The sequence below is a fragment of the Falco naumanni genome, chromosome 3, assembly GCF_017639655.2.
Source record: "Falco naumanni isolate bFalNau1 chromosome 3, bFalNau1.pat, whole genome shotgun sequence".
Lineage (NCBI taxonomy): Eukaryota > Metazoa > Chordata > Aves > Falconiformes > Falconidae > Falco > Falco naumanni.
In genome coordinates this window covers 68790632-68812584 of record NC_054056.1, presented here as the reverse complement: position 1 = coordinate 68812584, position 21953 = coordinate 68790632, and the positions used below count along the sequence as shown (strand labels likewise).

At 39.1% G+C, this 21953-nt stretch overlaps 1 protein-coding gene and 1 long non-coding RNA gene across 2 annotated transcripts in view; one reads left to right on the top strand and one right to left on the bottom strand.

Annotated features, from left to right (window-relative positions):
• LOC121085483 overlaps positions 1-2946 on the top strand; it is a 17357-nt gene extending 14411 nt beyond the window's left edge. The window contains exons 2-3 of the long non-coding RNA XR_005827078.1: positions 74-180; positions 2860-2946. This is a non-coding gene — a long non-coding RNA (uncharacterized LOC121085483). The remainder of the gene's footprint in view (positions 1-73; positions 181-2859) is intronic.
• Positions 193-21953, bottom strand: LOC121085482 (desmoglein-1-like). The gene is made up of 16 exons (XM_040588195.1): positions 21906-21953; positions 15108-15143; positions 14602-14730; positions 13426-13581; positions 13143-13290; positions 12066-12229; positions 11660-11794; positions 10924-11109; positions 10483-10742; positions 9414-9556; positions 9049-9267; positions 8204-8755; positions 6199-6347; positions 5640-5700; positions 2762-2970; positions 193-1282 (listed from the first exon to the last, which is right to left on the bottom strand). The coding sequence occupies exons 1-16, from the start codon at positions 21951-21953 to the stop codon at positions 311-313; spliced, it is 3567 nt and encodes a 1188-aa protein (XP_040444129.1). The 3' UTR covers positions 193-310.

Sequence of the window (21953 nt, the reverse complement as noted above, 5' to 3'; positions counted from 1 at the left end):
ATCCCTTCTCACTGCTCCATTCGGTAATCAGATCTCTCTCCAAAAATATTAGTATCTGTTTGTACACTTGTAGTGCTAGGTGGAGAGGAAGAAACAAATTTAAAGCTACCTTCAACTTCCCCTTCACTGACAAAGTCCTGCGTTTGACCTTGAAATGGGGCACCCTTCAGAGATCCTCACGTAAGTAGGAAACCCTGACATTTTAGCACTATTTCCTAGTTATAAATAATAACAATATTCTTGATGGGTGGCAGCTAATGAGTGTCAGTGCAAATGGTGATTTCAACAGGAAGGGGCGCTGGCAGAGGCCTTACTGACTGGAGTACTGCACGGTGCTGTACTTTGTCACTCTTCTCCGGGAGGTGCTGGGGGATGCCGTGCCCATTGCCTGGCCAACGTGACAGTCAGCACTGAGCATCTGACCAGCACTGCTCAGGCCACCCAGATTCCCCCCAGCCAGGCTTGTCCCCCCCAGGCTGCTCATCCCAGACCCTGACACTACCCTCTCGGTGACTACCACATTGTGGGCGTTCGATAACTCCGAGGGAATATTTATTAAGCTGCCTGGCATGCCAGAGGCAGGCCTGAACACCCTTTCTGTCACCACCACATTTGACCCATCTACCAAATCAGGAATGCTCAGAGAGGCTGGGAGCCGGGAGTTAGGTGCAATTACTCTTTCTGTGACGATAACGTTGGACCCATCTGTGAGGTCGGGGATATCTAGCATGCCACGCAAATCAGAGGCAGATGCAGGACCAACAACCCTTTCTGTTACAACAACGTTGGATGCACGGAGTGGGTCAACGCAAAGAGAGGGGGAGCCAGAGGTGTAGGTCTCGGTCACTGTCATGTTGCCATGGAGCAAAGGATCTGGCATTGGCCTTGGGGGCTGTATGGTTGACCCAGATGTGTAGGTGTTTTCAGTAACAACCGTTGTAGTGCTGACGGGAGGAGGCATAGGTGCACATCCATTGACAACAATGGTGGTTCCAGGTGGTGGGAGGTTTAGATCACTTTCAGGGTTGGGAAAGGCGACATTAACGCATGGCCAGGGCGGGTTGACATCAGGGAAAGGTTCGATCTCTTTACCCAGACAGATCTCGGCCAGGGTCTTAAATTTTGGTCCTAATGTGTCCAAATAAGTTTCATCTGTATCTTCTCCAATAAAGCTGCAGCAACCCACAGAGCCGACAGGAGTACCGACTCCTTCATGATCATATATTAATAGGCAGTCATTTGCTGGCCGACCTTCATCTTCATCTGCATACACAAATGCTTTCTGTAGTTTGCAAAACAAGAAAAAATAAAAGAAGAAAAGAAGATCAGAGTGACTTTTCATCAGGTTTTTGAGTATGAAGACTCAAACCACAGTAAGGTTTTTCTGAACATGGTAAGGCCCAGTTGACTTGAAAAACAGGACATCAACAGGACAAATTAAATCAACATTTTTGTAACCTTGAAATAAGTTTTATCCAAACAGTACTGATTTTTATTCTTGTTTCTGCCAACACTTAGCATCTCAAATTTAGTCTGACATCAGTGGATCTGACTGTGAGGTGAAGCGAGAGACCAAAAGGGGTAGGGGAACAAATGTACTCTTTGGGCAGCAATATCCAAACAAAGCAGTAGGAAGAGGAGCAAAGCAGGATGGCGAGGGGAGCAGTGGAGAGACCAGGACAGAGGGTATGGGACAGAGGGTTGGTTGGACACAGCAGGGAAGGCTTGGTGAGCCCCGAGGGGAATCCATTTTGAGCAGGGTAAAAATCACTGATTTCGGATGGTGTTGGGGATGATGGGGTGGTCAGTGCAGAGACATCAGGCAGGAAAGAGGAGAATTTAAAGTGAGTATGGGATGAGGTTGGAGGAAGCATGGAAGGACAGAAGGGGAGGCCTGGGAGGGAGAGGCAGAGTAGGAGGAGTAATCTGTGGAGGCCCGTGGCTTGCAAACAATGACTATATACTGCTCCCAGCCTAAGCAGGGAGATTCCTGTCTTGGTGAAGTCCATGCTCAGGACCTCTGTCATGAAGACAGAGCTCAGGACTGCTCTGTCGTCTCCTCCACTGATTCTTGTTTAGATTTTGAAATGCAGCAATCCTGATATATTAATTGATATTTCGGAGACACATGCAATTATAATATTTATGCCTTACGGTTCATGCTAATTATGAAAATATATCCCATTAATCCATTAATCATGTAAATTCATAGCATTTTTTAATCCTATATGTAAAGGCTAATTAATATGCTGCCAATTACAAAACTGCATATTTGTGTCACTTGCAGTTTATAAGTCTTTTAGGGAATAGAAATGGCAATAAAAATAAGGAGGAAAGTGAACTGGTGTTCACAGTTCTTTAAGGGTAAAAGTCACTTCATTAAACAAGCTGTAGAGGAAGTACCTGTGAACAATTTCACAAAGTTAATATCTATTTATACACTGAAAAAGGTAGCAAATATATTAACTTGGTGGCCACATGAAGCTGCAATAATTAAACTGCTTGCTACCCATACCTGCAGTGTATCCATCAGTTTACAAAAAGGCTATTGAGCAATCAAATCTATGGTGGCAGCAGCTTAAAGTCAGTGCTACTAGTGCCATAGTTTTTCCCGCTAGTGTAGTCAGCTTTGCTCACACCAGTTTTACATGATGGAAGTTTCAATTTAAGTGGAGTTATTTTGGATTTCCACCACATAACCTGGGGAGGAGAATCTAACAGTAGGCTTACAGATATAAAGCAAAGATCATCAGATAATTACCTCAGAGAAGTAGTTGTCTAAGAAGGCCATGTTAACCCCTCCTTCTCGATATTCTTTTATTGTTCCTCCAGCTGACCCTTTTGCTTCCCCTGTTCCAGAAATTCCTCCAGCTGTTCCGTAACCAGTACCAGTGCCATAGCCAACCCCTGTAGTTTCTTCAACACCAGAAGCTACTACTCCTCCTCCTCCATACGTGTTTGTATATATGTCTGAAAACAGAAGAAAAGGTATCCTTCCTGTGCCTTGCGAAAACTTACGCAGATTTTGCCAGTTGTTTTTACAAATAGTACAATGACACTACTGAGTTTCTAAAGGTATTTTAGACTAAGTTCAGTCACCAATCCATGCATAGATGCCAAATATTGAAACTGCAGTAAAAATTAAGCATACATTAGCAGATGTCTAAGACCTTGATTTTATTCCTGAGGCTAGGGAGCACATGCATATGTGCTTTACAAAATCAATGATTTATTTGTGTAACTGACCGGAGAGATTCATCTCTGATGTACATACATACTGTCATGGGATTTGCATTAGAAAATCAGGTAATGCTTATGGATAATTATGCAAATACATAAAGGATTATTTATGATCACATCGGGGTTAAAAATGTTTTGCCTTAAATTCTCTTCTAAATGAAATAGCTTTGTAACTCCTTTCACATTTTCTAGCCATTAGATTGTTAAGGGGGATTTGGGACATTAACAATGGATCATAGTAACCACCAGCGTTCATAATGCAGAATGAAAATGTTATTTACAATAAAATATAAAGTCATAGTTACAGAATTTTGTCTTCTTCAGATTTCTTCATATGTGATAACAAGGAATGAATGGTCTTAAATATCAGCATGTAATATAATAAACCAATTGCTTACAGTAGTCTTGACTATGGTTACATTAAGAAACATAGTCTAAATAATTTTGTTGTTTTCATTTAATCTCTTTTATAGAATTTGAACCAGGGACTTTCACCATAATGGTACTGAACAGTAGAAATAAAGTAAATCACAAGGGGGCAGATTTCAGCTGGAGGCCTGTAGCCAGAGGTGTTCCCCAGGGATCAGTATTGGGTCTGGTCTTGTTCAACTTATTCATCAATGACCTGGATGAAGGAACGGAGTATACCCTGAGCAAGGTTGCTGATGATATAAAACTGGGAGGAGTGGCTGATACCCCAGGAGGCTGCGCTGCCATTCAGCGAGGCCTGGACAGGCTGGAGAGTTGGGTGGAGAGGAGCCCAATGAAGCTCAATAAAGGCAAGTGTGAGGTCCTGCACCTGGGGAGGAACAACCCCATGCACCAGTACAGGCTGGGGGTGACCTGCTGGGAGGCAGCTCTGGGAGAAGGACCTGTGAGTCCTGGTGGACAGCAATCTGGCCATGAGCCAGCAGTGTGCCCTGGTGGCCAAGAGGGCCGGTGGGATCCTGGGGTGCATCAGGAGAAGTGTGGCCAGCAGGTGGAGGGAGGTTGTCCTCCCCCTCTGCTCTGCCCTGGTGAGGCCCCATCTGGAGTGCTGTGTCCAGTTCTGGGCTCCCCAGTTCAAGAGACAGGGAACTACTGGAGAGGGCCCAGAAGAGGGTTACAAAGATGATTAGGGAGATTAGGAAGCCGAAGTATCTCTCTGATGAGGAAAGGCTGAGAGAGTTGGGCCTGTTCAGACTCGAGAAGGCTGAGAGGGGGTCTTATCGATGCATATAAATATCTTGTGTGAATGTCAAAAGGATGGGGCCAGGCTCTTTTCAGTGGTGCCCAGTGACAGGACAAGGGGCAATGGGCACAAACTGAAACACAAGATATTCCACCTGAATGTGAGGAAGAACTTCTTTGCTTTGAGGGTGTCAGAGCAGTGGCACAGGCTGCCCAGAGAGGCTGTGGAGTCTCCTTCTCTGGAGACATTCAAAACACCTGGATGTGACTCTGTGCAACCTGCTTTAGGAGAACCTGCTTTAGCAGGGGGATTGGACTAGATGATCTCCAGAGATCCCTTCCAACCCTGGCCATTCTGTGATTCTAAACATGTGTAAGCCTGAAACTTTTCATTTGTAATGGCAGAAGAACTTCCCTGAGAACAAAGACTCTTAATTCATGTTTACACCTCAAAATGTTCTCTTTTATGTTTTATCTTAAGAATGAGAAGATTTTTGAATAACCAACAGTCATTAGAGAAGTTGTTTTGTGAAGTGACATTTCTTCCTGTCAGAAGCCAGTGAAAATGGATCTGTACCAGCATCCTTCCTTCCTGTTGTGGAGTAAGGAAAAGGGGAAAAGAGAAAGTGGCACTGCACAGCATTACTTATTCTCTATGGCCATTAAATTCCTGGGGAAACCTTATCTCAGAAGCATAAATTCATTGTACTATGTAGCAACTTTCTGACTAGTCTAGTTGCAGAAATGGTCAGTAATTAACTGGCTATTTGATAGGTCCTATTCTCCCTTGTAGGAAGCAGAGCCTGGAAAGTGGAAAGAACCGAACATTTCATCACTGAGTTATGAAAGAAAATTTCCTTATTCTGTCCTTAAGATTGATTTCTACTAAAATTGGTGTCTTTATGTTGTCTTTACATTTACAAATGTTCCTCCATTTACTAGCTGGAATGATAAGAGAAGAAAAGAAAGAACTACCTGAGATTTGAAAGCCTTGGCAGATATTTCAAAATAAGTTTAGTTTGCAGAAATGAATCTGCTCAAAGGCTCAAATGTCAGATCCTTTCCTGTATTAATACTGGAATTCCTACTAGCAGCAGCTTGACTGTCTGCAGATATAAGGTTGGAAGGGTTGGGTTATAGCTGCAAAACCACAGTGCTCCGTGCATCAGAAGACACAAAATTCTGCACGATAGCTTTATAGCACATAGAAAATTTTAGGATCTGCTTACCAGAGGGTTCACCAAAATCACCTCCTGCAGCTGTTGTTGGGGCAAGAATGTGTGAGACATCCTGAAAGACAACATTTTGACCCCTTGAGTGATGAGTTTGAAATCCCCATATGAAGACCAGGACTTTGTGAATCATGTTAAGAAATTAGCAGTCTAAATTGTTAATAATAGGTATTAATTACCATCCCCATTAAAAAAAAAAAAAAAGATGACTCCAAGGTTTTTTCATTGTCAATGTAAAAGGTGATCAGTGCAGATGGTTTGTGTTACCTTGTCCTACTTCGCACTGAAAAAAAACTTGCTAGTTTTTGTTTCAGCTGAGGGAATAGTAACACCAAACTGTTGGACCAAGCTAACTGAATACAAGTTAAACCACACAAATTTCATCTACAAATGTTAAATAAGAATCACCTTTCATATCTTCCTAGCAATGGTTGACAATGACAGGCTTCTTTTAGAAGATGACACAGTGCTACAATCACTTTCATGCTTCTAGTCAAATACAGTCTTTTCTGTAAGTATGAGGTAGTACAGGTTTTAGAAACACAATATTACTGACCCGGTCTTCAGGCTGTGCACCTTCTATTCCCCATGGATGAATTGCTCCTTCTGTGCATTCAGGTACAGGTTCAAATCCAGTTCCAACTCCACCCACAGCACCGGGTCCACACCCACAACAGTCACTCATTGACATCAAAATTGGAATTACTGAACAGGAAAGAAACAGGGAAGAGGGATTTAGGACATCTCTTCCTCACAGGAATAGCTGCTTTTCCCAGGGGACAGGTGCTCAAGAACTTTTGAAAATATGTCTTTTAAAATGCTTCAAACCAAGCAGCCTGCATGTCTAGCTTTCAGAATAATTTTGGAAATTTATGTATTATGAAATTCAGAATAATTTGCACCTTCAGTTACAGCAGAGCATTGCGGGGGTGGAGTAGGGCTGTTACTCCAAATTTATGCCTATACACCTGGGAACAGACTTTGATCTATCTCAGCTGAATGAATCTAACTTGCCTACATATGAAAATTGAACAAACAGAACCAGTTTTGCTATGTATAGCATTCAGTGATATTCATTCTTGATATATAAACATACATTTGTCTCTTCATATATTGTAATTCAAAAGAAATACACATTAGTAATAATAGAGATATGAGAATCAGTGGAGGGATATTCATCTGACTACAGTGATCTTTGGCTGAGGCTCCAGTTGCATTTTTCACATCACATATACATAATGCTTGATTTGCAAAACAATAGAGGCAAACCCCAAACCCCAGTTTTAACAAATGATTACATAGAGTGACTTAGGTTTCCCAGTGTGCTTAGTATTATGCTTAGTTGTTTCAAGAACTCAGTGTTGGAAATTGCTGAATGTTTTAAACGCCAACATTGAAAACATTGCTCATTTTGGAAAGGCACTGCAATATTAATTCTGGCTGTCTTTAGGTCCTTGACCTAGATGGCTAAGTTAGTAACCTTGGATCACTGCAGAGGGAGTGGAGAGAGACAGTTGCCTTCACCAGACGAAGCAGATCATCTAAAACTCTCAGTTTAACATCAAAGTAAACTAAAAAGGGGAAAGGGTTATACAGTGTACAAAGTGCTGCCTTACACTGCATGACTGAGGACATATTTACTCCAGATTACCAACTAGAAGAGATTTCAAAAGGCAGAAACATTAACCACCTAGGAACTACAAATAAACCAGCCTTTTGCAGCTTCAAAATGTTGTGTTTGTTGATTCCTGCTAATCAAGGATCACACACATGCACATCCCACCCCACCCCCCCCACCCCCCACCCCTGCAAAACTCAGGAGAAAAATAATTTTCCTCTGGTTTTGTAGTCAGTAATTCTGCACTGGGAAATTTTAGATGTTGATTGCTTGAAGCCCAGGACATGAAATAAAGACAATCACATCTGATTGTGGTGGTCTGAGAAATAATTGTTTGCACAAAGTTGTCCTTATCCCTGAAACTCATATTTCTTCAAAAGTAATAGGACATGAATAAATGACCTGTTTTGATTTTGTTATCTCAAATGCTACTTATTTTGAATAGATGTAATTTTTGGCAGCAATAGCCAAAAGGTTCAAAATTTAAGGTTATTGTATTTATTGTTCTACTACTGAAATCTGCCTTTGAGTTTAAAGGAAGCTCGTTCTTTACAGCTTTTCATACCCAGCTTGGAGCTGATACTTGTCCATTTCTTCTACTAATGTAACAGAAGTACAAATTGCAAAGTGCAAGTTGTAAGTGACAGGGACAGCTCTTGCTTACTAAATATTTTTATCTTGTCTGATGGTTTGAGAACTGGATAACACCTTAAGAAAAAAATCTTAGGAAGCCAATAGTTATTATGAATGAAATATGTATAGAAATATGTAGAATATAAAATATGTAGAAATTCTTATAATTTAGACTTTTTTTTCTCTGTCAAATGCCCCATGGGAGCCAACAGGTTAACAACCAACCAGAAAAGTCACCTTACTTTAGAAGAATTAAAAAAATAAACTTATTAGAAAATTACTAAAATTCTTTTCTTAGTTTTATACTTACAAACAAATATTAATCCACCAAGAAACATCAAGCCGATGGCAGCACCACTAAGCGTGGTAGTAGATGGCAAAGCTCTGCCATAATTTCCACCTTCGTTATAACCATAATCAGTGGCTGCAGTAACTCCTTCATCAACATCACCGTATCCATCAGAGTAAACTTGCCAGTCTGTGTGGTCTTCAAATTCTTTTCCTCCAGGTCCAGACGGACCCATACCACCACTTTCTTGTCCTGTTCCTCCTCCACCTATTTGGCCTCCTGTTCCACCAGCAGCACCACCGCCACCAGCAGCACCGCCACCACCGCCAGCAGCACCGCCGCCACCGCCAGCACCACCACCACCACCAGCAGCACCACCGCCACTGCCACCACCACCAATGATAATTATTTTTGTGGCCCCACTGGTGCAGTAATTACGACTATCACACTGACAAGCTTGCACGGGAATTATATGTGGTTTAGGGCAGCGTCGGCCTTGGTTATCTCTTACGCTGACATAGATCCTATAAACGTAGAAGTCAATGTTCTGACCCACTAGTTCTGCAGAGGAAGCTTTGGGAAGAAAAAAAAAATTAGATTAAGGTATAGACTATAAATCCTGTACAAATCTAGAATTTTTTAAAGTAATATTCATCAAACAGAATGAAGAGTAAGCATCCCCATCCTAAGATCTTCAGTTACTTTATGCCTCTACAGTACTTATTCAAAGCTGAAACTTACAATGCTCATCTGTGCTAGTTTTTTCTTTTGGAAAACCTAAGCCAGGTCAGTCTAGTCATCACTTTTTAACCTGAGGAATATAAAAGGGGCAAATGCACTTTTAAATAAAATGTAGGTTAATTTACCATTTAGTGATCTGATAATCCATGTGGTTTGAGGTTCACCGTGTATGCTGAATGTAAAGGGGGCACCATATGCAGCACCGTCCATACCCTTTGCTGTGATAACCACTGATGGGGAATGCATACATATTTTTCTTAATTCAGTATTAATAGTTGGGCAATTGTTATTGGTGTCTTGTATTGAAAGCACAATGGTGCCAGTAGCAGTATATCGAGGAACACCTGTAAAAAGAAGATATTTTTCATCAGGAGGGAATATTAATAGTATAAATAATGCAGTTCAGGTGGGAAAACTGGAAAGAGGAAAAAACATTGAGAGAAATCTGGAACAAAGATACTGTTTCAGAAAACTTAATCTCTTTTCTTACCTCTGGTGATAGCCAGAACCTCTGCTTTGTACTGCCCATTGATTACATAAATTGATTCCCGGTCAATTACTTTGTTCAGTGTGATTTCACCAGTGTTTTGATTGATTCTGAACCAGGCACCTGGATCACGTCCTATACTATATCTGTGTTTGGTGAAGAAAAAATACTCAGCATTATGTTATGAATATGTGTATTAAATATTCATTTTGCAAATAATATTTGCCTCTGGAATATTTTTCTTTAGGCTGTGCTAGGTTCTATTGAATTTCACCCTCTTCGAGCAAAATTCCTCTATACTTCAAAAGATGTAGACCAGAAAAATAATTAGGAAGAAAGTAAATGTCCAGAAGTCCATTATATTTGAAAGTGGTATCACAGGCTAAAAGTAAAATCTTTCTGGACCCTGTAAACCTTTACTAGAATCCCTGTTGAACTTTGTCAGCAGTTAAATCTACAGCTTTCCCTACACATTTTTCTGACTGTATTTGCTAACATATTCCTCTGTTTTAAGAAAAATTGTCAAACCTTTGTAAATTGCATGTCTTTATTTCTACATACATTAAAAAGCAAATTATAGTTCCATTACTTATCACTAATTTGAGGAGAAATAAATGTCTATTTTTGTAATTTTTTTTTACTATTGAATGAGCTGGTAGTGACCTTCTGTTCTGATTGTATAATATTGAATATTATTGGGGTTTTCTTCTTGCTTTTTTAGAGATGCCAAAAAATTCCCTATTTGTAGCGAACTTTTCAGGAAAAAAATATTCTTAGGTTTGGTTAGAAAAAAAGTCTGTTCTGATTTATTTAAGTTACAGCCTGTTAGAAAAATGGTATTTTCTTTGTCTTTTGCACAAGGCTAAGGAAAGTAGGTCACAAAACAAAAGCAATCATAGCATAAAAATGGGTTGAAGAATATACTATTCTTTTGCTATTTTATTCTATTGCTAAACTATTAAATTTTTTAAAGTCTTTTTTTTTAAAGCACCCTTAAAATTACCTACTCCTCTTTCTACTGAAATCTCAAAATAATTATTTCATCCAGGGAGTTAAGCAGAGCAGAGCTTACACAACATTTGATGCAATAGCTCCGGTGTCCTCATCAAGGGCTGTGTATGTTCCCACAACATAATTCACTCTTGTGCTTTCTGATACAGGAAACACAATTGAAGATGGATGAAATCTTGGTGGTTCAATCATATTTTTTACTTCTATTGTAAGGGGTGTTCCAGTCATTTGGTATTCATGTGCAACGGAGTGGTGGAAGGCAGCTACGTTCCTGACACCAATAATCAGTGAGTGAGTTTGGAGTTGTTCGTAATTCAGTTCCTAAAAGATAAACCACAGACAACTAGATAATAAAAGTCCCTTTAATTTTATTTAAATATTTTCTATTTTAAATGGTTGAGTGACAGTGTTTTTACTGCTCATTTAATTTTGTTAAAAATTTATTAAAACTATTTAAAGATTTTTATTATTTCAACAGTCGAATCACAATATTTATCCATACCTTAATTACTCTAAGAATTCCTTGATTTGTAGCTCGATCTGTAACAATTTCAAAACAGTTATCTTCATTACCAGATATGAAGAAAAACTCTGCTAACCAATTGTCTGTAAACTCTTCATCAGCATCCAGAGCTTGTATTCGTAGTAGTTCTGAACTGAGTGAATTTTCTGAAATACTTGCTGAAAACTGGAACGACAGATAAATACCTATTAGCAAACATGTGAGGAAAATGGAGCTGACTGCAGAGATTCTTTTGAAGGATGTCCTGCCCAAGTTGAAGTCAATTTAATAAAAATGATGTGTTCTGGGTAAATTGTGATTCATTCTCAGTGCAGACCCAAAGAGTTGTATCACCCTCAAGTGTTTGCAGAGGCATCTTAGAGGAGATGGATTTGTGCTTTCAATAAGAAAAGATCATACAAAGACTGGATTAACCTACGTAATGTAGCTCTATTGCATGGGTCTGGATACCTGAGTGACTGTATTTCTCTGAACACCGAGAAGTCAGCATTAGGAATGACTTCACGGAATACAAAAAGAATTGATGCGTATGTTAATCAGAACTGGTGTGCAAGCAACGGCTTGGATTTTGAGCACACTTCAAGGAAGCACGACTGTTAATCCAGTGGAGCATTCAAATGTGAAAGTGCTCTACAGGTTAGTAAGGGCTGTTATCATCTGGGTTTTTGAACAAGGTTTTAAAACAGTGGTGTTGGTTTTGGTACTAAAAACTTACAGAGCTTTGAGCAAGAGTTGGGAAGTTGTCATTGACATCAATAACTTTAACATTACAGCTACATAGGGATGATATTCCATCTGCAGCTCCATCCCGGTCTGACGCCTTCACAACAAGAGTGTAGCTGCTATGTTGCTGTCACAGAAACAGAAGTGAGTGTGTTAGAAGGACCACCTATACATCTCAAATTATTATAAATACTCATGCCTTGCTACTGTTTCCTAATGCAGGAATTTGCCTTAGACATTCTAGTGTAAGACACAGAAAAAATGAATCCCTCCTTTAATTTTTGTAAACCCCATGAAATTTCTCCCCACCTCCCCCTCCGCTCCACCCACCCTCACCCCCCCATAACACATATATACCACAACATCATGTTATTTAACTTTAGGAAGGGAAATATTACCTCTCTGTCCAGATAATTTGCAAGATGGAGTTCTCCAGTATATTTATTCATAATGAACATAGGTGGACCTGAAGGTTCCTGACTCTCTATCTTAAAGGCAATTTTAGAATTCAAGTGATTAGGTTCATCTGCATCTGTTGCAATTATTTTCATCACAAGTGTATCTAAGAATAAAAAATAATGATTATTAATAAAAAAACAAATCAGAAAATCTGCTTTGTTCCTGCAAACAACTCATCCAGACAATGCTAAAACTTGGTGTATAAAAATGATAGAATGCTATCTATGCACTGACATTTACAAAGAGAAAACAAAAGTTTAATTTTGTAGTACTGATTCTGGCTGAATGATAATGATTCTAAAATGCATTACAAATTAAGATCAGATGGAGTAATGCAGATTTTCACTGAACTTCTTTAAGGAACCATAGGGACTACGTAAAAACAGTACATACTGAGCTTGTAGACATTAATTTAAGAATTCTCCAAAGTTTTAAGTGAGAATTTCTAGAAAGTAGATGAGGGTTAGGCAGTATTGCTTCAGTGCTATTTGCATGTCCAATATTGGCTGCTGTACTTTTGGTAAGAAGAACTATTTTAGTGGTTTAAGTAAGGGTTTATTTAGTAATATTCTACTGCAGATGCAATACTCAGGCTACAAATACAAATATTTGAAATAGAAAAAACAGGAAACCCCCTATATTTTATATACCCTTAAAGGAAATAAGTGTAGGTGTAATGTTATTATTTTTTTTTTTAATGAGGAGAAATTAACTGCATTATTTTAAATTTTCACATTGGAAAGAATTTGCATGATGGTATGTTTAGAAACTGGAACATTCAATGTTCATGTGTGGGAGGGAAGGGAGAAGGAAGCATTGCTGCTTGATTTTAGGCAATGAGCTTGGGCCCTGGCTCGAATAGCACTTCAAGAGGCATCTGTCCCCTTCTCTGGAGTAGCTCTGGCCAATATATGTAACCGCCTAAGAAAAAGCAGAATGAGCACCCCAGGTTTATAATAACTGTATTCTGGGAGCTTCACTAACTATACAATAATAGGCATAACAAAGTTACTTACTGTCCATACTGCTTTCCTCAATAGATCCTGTAAATACAGTTTGTGCAAATATAGGAGGGTTATCATTTATATCCAGAACTCTGACTCGAAGTTCAAGAGGTGGTTCCAAATCTACACCCGTCACTGAGTGTTTAGCAAAGCAACGTATCTAGACAAAGAGATTTACTGTTTTAAAACCAAAGGTGAAGTAAGGAAAGTAACAATCTGAAATGAATTTGCCACCTCCTGCTCTCCCTGCCCCACCCTGGATCCATCATTATAAAGGTAAAATGGGAGTACTTACAACAAATACTGGGGTTACTTCCCTATCCACTACTGATGTTATATTAATTTCTCCAGTTCTTGGGTTAACAACAAATATTCCATAGGGGGCACGATCAATTCCAGCTCCAGAGATGCTGTATGTGATTGGATGGTTTTCTTCACAATCTGATCGGATCTACAACAATAGAAAACAGTATGCCAGATTACTGAGGACACCTTCAGGACTTTTTCCCCTATTATTAGTTCCTGTAAAAAAATCTATATAATTTCAGTTTCTAAACCACCTATCACAAGGTTCAGCTGACAGAACCAGTGGAAGGATGTTCTACAAAACAGTCAGCCTGGAGATTCATCTCCCCTTAAGTGCTGGATGGGCTTTTGTTGCGACGGAGGGAAGACACAGTCACTCAATATGAGTGATCAGCAGACTTCGTTTATTGTCTCTTACAGTCGCCTTTTATGCCTTGTTATAATTAGCTCATACATATTACAAAAGTTAAGCTCATTATTGGTTAGTTGCCTAAATACCAAGCCCGCCCCTAGTTTCTCTTCTGTAGTTATCTGTTCCCACCTGCAACATTCTTTTCCCACCGCAATCTTCCTGTTATATTTTTGCTTTACTTCAGATAAGCTGAGAGCGATGTGCATTTTTGTCCAGCCAGCTGGACTATGTCTATGAACTTTTTCAGCTAGCCAGTTATCCACAGGCTTTCTATTTCTCTTAAATATTCTGGCAGGGAAGTGGAGAGTGAAACTTCCAAGAATACCAGAGTGTGTCTGGACCTTAGTAAGGGTATGGTCATGACAAGGGGACATCTTTGCTCTGTTGCCCACAGAAATCATACACTATCCTTGAACTTCTGCTCAGGGGTTTCTTAGGGTGAGAAAGGAAAGGAAAAATATTGTGATCTAGTATATAGATGATGCACATGAAGAAACTATGTTGGAGCTGTCCAGGAAGTAGACTGATGGCAATGTTCTAGGAAGCCTTTGGTCACTCCTCAGCAGCCATGTGGGTTCACCTTATGACACTGTCTCAGCAGAGCTGGAAATATTGCATCATCTTTCTTTTATTCTACATTCCTTGCTTTGACTACTCTTAAGCAAATATACTTTTAAATTTCTCTCCTTTTATCAGCCTGTCTGTAGAAAAACTTCCTTGCCAGTGAACACTTTTGGTTTTCTTTGTACTTACTCTGGCAATTGGATTCCTTTTAGAATTATCTTCTCCTTCTCTACAAGCTGCAGCAAATTTGATCCATTCACGTTTTTGTCTTCTGAAGGTTTTCCATCTTGCCATTCCATTTTCATCCCATTCTTTCACCTTTGACAGAGAGTTCCAGCATCGTATGACAGGTAACCTCAATCCATTTTAAATTAACACAGACATTTAGATTTTTCAACAATACAGAGAAAAGGGATTTTTATAAATCATGTGCTTTTTTATATGTCAGTGAGTGCCAAAACTTGAAGACTGTAGGTGTTAACTTTAAAATTATTCCTGTGTAGGAAACACTCATTTATATTCAAGAGAATATCTCTTGACAGGGTGAGCAGGTTATTACCTGCAACTGTTTAATATTTAAAAACATTTTCAATCTTCAAGTTCAGAAATGTCTTAGTTCAGTACTTTCCGTTTCATTTTGGCATTGTTACATTTAATTTAATCAGAAAATCAGTTTCTAAAGAAATATATATTACCTCTACATGAAATCCTGTGCTGAAATCCAAGAGTACCTACAAAAAAACAATGAGAAGATTGGCATACAAAAATTCAGGGCAAAATGCAGTAAGTAAAAGCCAACTGTCTTACATTGCTATACTGCAGGACTGGAGCAGTTCTTTTTCTCAAGTTTATTGCAATAGCCTATCTAGACAATAGCTACAGGATTTTCACAGATGACTTTGTGCAATTCATTCTTTTCTATATCCATCATCTGAATTCCTTGACAGTTAACACCTTGAAAATTAGTTCTGTCTTTCAAGGCAGAACTGAGTTTGAATGATGTGCTATAGCAAATTTCAAGTTATACCTACCTCAGAATACAGCTTTCACACAGATTTTTAGGTTGTAACACCTCAGCTGAAGAGAGAAGTTGTTGCAAAGGTTGTTCTTAAAAAGTAAGTCTAGGAAACTAGAAAAGGAGTATTTATTTATTCTAAAGAAGTTATTCTTTTTTTTTTTTTCCTCATTTCAAAGGTCCACAGGAGACCTGAAGTACTTAACTATGTAGTTTAACAAAAAGGAATGAAATTATTTTCTTGAAACTTCCCACTGAGCTTGAAGAGATTCAATGTAATATGGAAAGCCAATTGCAGTCATCAGGCAGATTTCCCTGGAGTGCAGTGGGCTTTGATTTCAGATATAACTATGCAACCAAAGCCTTTAGTAAATAAAGGTGGCAAGATCAGATGCAATTACTTTAAAATTAAAATAAAAATAATAGAGAATCCTCGACTTCTTGATTAGCACAGTTTAAAAGAAGGCACAGTTTAATTAACCTTGTTCCTAAATAAGGTGTGAAAATGAAGTTCAGTTGGTGAATGTACCTCTTCAGAGCATCTCTTTTGGGTTTAGGACCTGCCTCTGCTCTCTTCAGATGGTAAAGGGTGAAAAGTATGGGATTTTCAGGACTGGATGCTTGCTTCAGTCATCATTGGGAAAACCAAAATATCCAGGTGACTCAAAAAGCATTGCAAAGTTTCTCTTTTCTCACCAAATGTGGTTAACAGCTGTAGTTACCAATTTCCCACTTCCCTTATAATTTCCCAGTACTGCTCAATAGCAATTTTTTTGTTTTATCTGGTGGGTTTTGTGTCAGTTACACTTGGATAAAATTTCTCACAGTCTTTTTCATTATAATAGCTTTACCTCATGGGACTTTCCTCACTTCAAATATATTGCATTGCTCTGTCAAGGCTAGAAGATGGGCGTAGACTTTTTTCCACTTTATGTTAAAACAACTGCTTACATGCAACAGATGAGTGAACAGCAGCTTCACCTGCCTTTTCCCATTTCCCCACTGTGGTGGTGCCTCTTGCTCCCATCCCCTGGGCCATGCTGTGATCTCAGGATTCCCCGTTAGGCTGTAATGACTTAACCTAAGCCACTCGTTTGTGGCACCAATTTACCTGTATGCTGTCAGAGGTCCACCATCTGTCATTTACAAAGCAATGTCTCCAATGATCTCATCTTGCCTAGAACATTCCCTGAGACCTTGGCACACAATGGCTGCCCCAGTCTGCTTCTGAAGGAGGGAGTTTAGACTGTGGATTTGTCCACTTGGTGTAAATATACCTGGAAATTTATGAGACTACTCATGGAGTAAGAATTTTTTTTCTTGTTTCTTTGAGTAAGCTGTTGATATAAATGTTTAAGAAAAGTATGCTCCAGGAAAATCATTAAAGTATGTTAATATTGTGCTAAAAGCATCAATACACATTTTAATCTGAGTTTATGTCTTGGTAACTATTTAAAACCTCAGCTGCAGAATGGGGTACAAATATATGTGCAGCCATTACCTCAGAGAAGGAACAACATCCTACTCCACTTAAGCTGCAGATTTCCCCCCCAGTGGGAGCTCAGGCCTGTCCTTTTATGATCCCCCTTGGAGCTTGGGGAAACATGGGAGAATAGAAGGGGCAGATTCCACCCTCACCAGAGAGCCTGACTGATAAACCCACCAGAAATAGCACAGATTCAACACCTCTTATCAGTTGATCCCAAGAGCAGAACAGAGCCTTCTGTGGCAAGTGTGGTGAAATCCTCTCCACCCTTAGGCCGGATCCCTTCTGGCATGTAAGCAATTGTCTTGACCCAGAAAAGCGTGGGTACACACCTCCCAGTGCAGTGTTAGTGAATCTTGTCTACTGCCTGCATCCCGTGGCCTGTCCTGTTATTTAACAGTGAGGCCAGTACCTCACACCCAGCCCCATCGCGCTCACACTCAGCAGGCCTGACCGAAAAACTGTGTTGAGTATCTCTGAAATAAGAATTATTTCTTATAATTCTTACAAGAATTCTGTTCTTTAAGAACATGAATATTCATAAACCACTTGATTTCAGCCTATAAGGAGTTCTGTTTTCAAGCAGTGAATAATACACATTCTACACTGGAATTTCACCCTCTGTTTCTGAGCACCAATAATGGGAATGTCAGGAATTTGTTCATCCGTAGTGCTGGGGATTGTAAATTTAGGACCCATATTTCCACATTTGTCCCGCACTGACTAAGGAAAACCCATTTTGTTTCGTGTTGCTAGTGGGAGATCAGGAAAGAAGTCTCGATGGTTTTGAATCCGAGTCCTTAGTACAGTTTGTGTTATCATTTGAAAAGGTTGTTCTGATGAACTTGATGTCAACACTTGGTATGTTTTTCTTAGTTAATGACGCCAAAGTTGTCTAGTTCACCAGCTAAACCTCAACAATTCTGGATTGACAACTATCCGGGGAAGAAAGTTCCTCTGCCTCTCCACCTAATGTTTTCTGGTTCTCCACTATCACCAGCAGTTAGAAAGAAGGTTTCCCCCACTCCAATTGTCTATTTCTAATGTGTCTCTCTGCAATGCAAACAAGGCAAACTTTTTTTAGTGCTATTTCCAGCAAAGAAGTAGTCTCCTAGCAGCTAACTCCAGCATACCTCTAGGCAGTGAACAAATTTCCCTTCTAAACTAGTAACAGGGTACAGTACCTCGCACAGATTCAGTGGCTAATGATAATGAAAGTAATAGGAGCCACCGGAATATGTGGGATGCATCCTGAGAACCTTGGGGTAAGCAAGCTGATCAGGATGATGTCAAGATTTGCTGTTCTGTTTTCTCTGAGAGACTGTGAAAAAACAGAAACTCTGCAGAGAAGCTAGAGGCTCATTGCACAAGCTGTTTCTGGTTGGGGTTGGGAGAGGTGCAGGCAGGAAACGTGTTTATGGTGACTGTCATTTGCAGAGTGGCCTGTCTGAGAGCTTGTCTTGTTGTAATGATACAAAGCCTGAACCTTGTGTCCAAAATGACTCCTTAGAGTCACACTGGCGTTATTCTGGATTTATTCTGATGCAACTGGGAACAGAATTAGGCCCATAGGATGTGAATGGTTCTTTGCACCTTCAAAGCCATTTACAAACAAGAATTAACTAATCATTAATTGACTGCCAAGCAATATTATACGCAATTATGGAATCCTCCCTCCTCCACCTACTCAAATCTAAATGACTGAACACGCCTTTAACATCTTCCCAGCATTATTCATATTGGATCTTCTTCTCTCTCTTTGAAGTCAACAGCGGTATTGTTATTGGCCTGGATGGGAGGAGTGCTGAGAACTCACACATATTGTATTAGTCATCAAGCTGCCATGATAGCTCTGGTTGTGTCAGCGTTTTGGGACTTTTACACCTTTCTTACTCAGCCAAAGCTCTGACTAGTAAAGAGTTGAAATAACGAGCTTTTCCCTTTATTCATTCTGCATCTCTTTAAAAAATGATAAATCAGTGTATATGAAATGATGAGAAGCAGAGTTGAAACATAAGACAAACCCTCACATTTTAAAAAGAAGGCATTTGATCACTTTAAAATTGAAACATGAATGTGTTTTTGTCTATACTTTTCATTTTTATAGGTCACTAGTGAATGTGCTTCTTCCAATTTAAAGGAGAAGTTTTCAGGATGATTTTTCTGGCATTTTGTTTTCTGATTCTAAGGTATTTCTACTGCTTTTTCTGTTAGGAACTGACACCAATATTTTGTATTCCACCCAGGATGAAGAATCCATTGCTATTTCAGCAGAAGTATGACAATGTTCATGTCAGTCAGAAGAGTATATTCCAAAGTTTTACTTATTTTAAAATGTGTTTATTCAGAGAACTGACCACTTTGGGAAAGTGTCCACTGAGATTGTTTCATTTCTGCATAGTCATACAGATATAGTGAATTTCCATACAGTAACTGAGCTTAACCATTAGAAAAATATGCAGAAAAGCAATTTCATACAGGGTGTATGCCATTACCATTCAAATTTGAGTTTTTCAAATTAGTCATGCCAAGTCTCCTTAATAAATCTCCTCAGTGAAACTTGATTTCTAGTATGGCTTAAAGTACTCTAGCTGCAAATGCATGTTTGCTTAGGGATCATTTTCACTTAGAACTGCAGACTTAACCTAATCTTAAGTGATAATTCCTGGATGTAGAATTGCTTTAGTTTCTATTTCTACAACAAAATTCTTTGGCTGAAGAGCCTATAGGTTCTGACTACATCCTGGCAGATGCTTTACATGCATATGCAAGGAGAGGATTTGGCCCCTTAATATTTTATGTGCAACCAAGTTATGAGTAGGAGGTGTAACCATAGCCTAACAACTGGGGGGGAGGCGGGGGGGGGGGAGGCGGGAAACGGCATAGATAACACATGGGAAAATGTAGCCAGACAAAAGTGCATATAAGTGATGTGGTGAATTTAAAATTATTTGCTGTCACATGATAGCTGGCAGGAGAAGAGTCATACCTGATCAAACAGGTTATTTCCATAAAACGTGTCTGTGCAAGTATCACAAACAGAACTCCCTTACTCATGAGAATAACGCCTTTGAAGTCACGTGATCAAGGGTTGCAGAATCGGTGCCACCGATGGTGAAATGCATATAGAAAATTATTTGTTTCAGGGCTCTAAGTGGTGTTTTTTTGAAAGTGTAATAGTGTACTAAAATGAGTATAACTCCACAGCAATTCTTTTTGGTACAACTTATTAACAACATACTAATCAGACACACCATTCAGACAGGTGATCTTCATGAAAGATTGAGCTGAAAACCAAGACTGTTTTTCAGGATACGCTAACATGGGATACATAATTTATAATTTGTTTAATCTCTACTGATTGTCAGCTTTCTTCAAAGTGCTGAAAGATGCTACTAAGCTGTACAGGCCACCATGAACACTGCTGTGCAGAAGAACGCATAATAAGAACAACATTTGTTTCCTCTGGGTAATAAAAGTTCAAATATTTGATAGTCATCAAAACATAATGGCAGTTTTCACAATTGCTCCTTTTTTCTGAGAACAAATATCCTTCATCAGTCACAAGTGTAAGGATAATATACTGAAAGAATGAAAATGGCTCCAGAGTTGCCGAGACAAGTAAAGCAGTAAAATCTCTTTTGAATAGACAGATCTTAGATACAGTACAGTCAATTTTTTTTTGAACTTCGACACATCAGGAGTATGCATCACCAGGTAATTGAGTAAAATTAGTCACTAATGCTAGATGAAAATCCAGAAGCGTTAGAGTGATGTACAACAGGCCAGTCTCAGAGACCTCTGCACTGAGGTCTCTAAACAAGCAGAAACTCATCCAAATTGTAACTTGCTTTTGCCAAGTTTTATTGTTTGCTTGGCAGCTGCCCTGTGCTGGTTAGTTCTACTTTACCGACTGCAGAGCTGTCACCTAAAATTAATGGATTATCTTTTCAAAGTAAGTCTTAGGATTTCATGTTGTGTAACAACAAACACTTTTTCCCTAACTATAACATTCCTAGAGGGGTCAGTAATGGGAAGTTAACAAACATTTACGCTTACTAATACATTGTGTAAAATGTAAAACTGTACGAAAGCCACAGAAGTACATAACTGTAGTAGAAATCTTACTCTTTTCAGTCTTCAGGGCCTTAAACTTCTACCTAATTTCAGAAGAGCAGCACAGACAAGTAAAAATAATCCACACAAAAATCATACTGCAGGAGTAGAAGGGCCTTCATTATTTAAGTCCTTTTTGAGTATTCATGTGCTTTGATGAACACACTATACAGCTATGCAGCTTGACCATAGCCACAACTTTCTTTTTACAGTGAGAAAAACAAACCTGAAGAGTGACACTTTCATCTGCGTTCACCCGACCAGCACATGGCAGCTCAGGCACTAATGCACTACAAGGCAGGAGTTCTTTGTAATGTGAAATAACAGGCAAAGTCTTGACTTTTACTCAGCTAAGGTCTTCATTAGATTTCACACTTTTCTTTTGAATATAGCTATAGGATTTAGTCAGCTCCGAAGTGCTCTTTCTAGTCAGTTTAAAAAAAGACATCTGCTTTTCATATTCCCTCAACTGATAAAAAAAATAAAGACATAGAACCAAATGATATACAGTCAAGTTATTAGGATTTTTATAAATATAATACTTTTATTAATAATAGTGACTCCTTTAACAGTAGCCACAGACAACATTCACCTGAAGACTCATGGATTAAACATCAAAAGTCCCATATTGAACATCAACAGACTGCAGAAAATCAAAATCAAAAGAAACATTTCTCAGCATGTAATGAAAATTAAATTATTTGCATAGAATCTTCAGAAGTGTAGTTTAAAATAAGCACAGCTTTGCTTTTTATGCTAAATTTCACAAGAGTTTTTTGGACGGTAGTTTACACTGTAAAACGTATAGGTTTGCTGAGGAAGACTCAACTGGCAGAATCATAGAGTTTACAAAAATTGTTTTAAAATCTGACTTACCAATAAAAGGAACAGAAAAGCAGCCGTTTGGTGAGGGAGCCAATCCAT

Excerpts from the sequence above, each read along its gene's own strand:
- LOC121085482 (XM_040588195.1), bottom strand. The coding sequence starts at position 21,953 with ATGGATTGGCTCCCTCACCAAACGGCTGCTTTTCTGTTCCTTTTATTG. Across the intron at positions 15,144-21,905 it reads CTTTTCTGTTCCTTTTATTG|GTACTCTTGGATTTCAGCAC; the intron begins GTAAGTCAGATT and ends GTTTTTTTGTAG. Across the intron at positions 9,268-9,413 it reads GGTTCTGGCTATCACCAGAG|GTGTTCCTCGATATACTGCT; the intron begins GTAAGAAAAGAG and ends TTCTTTTTACAG.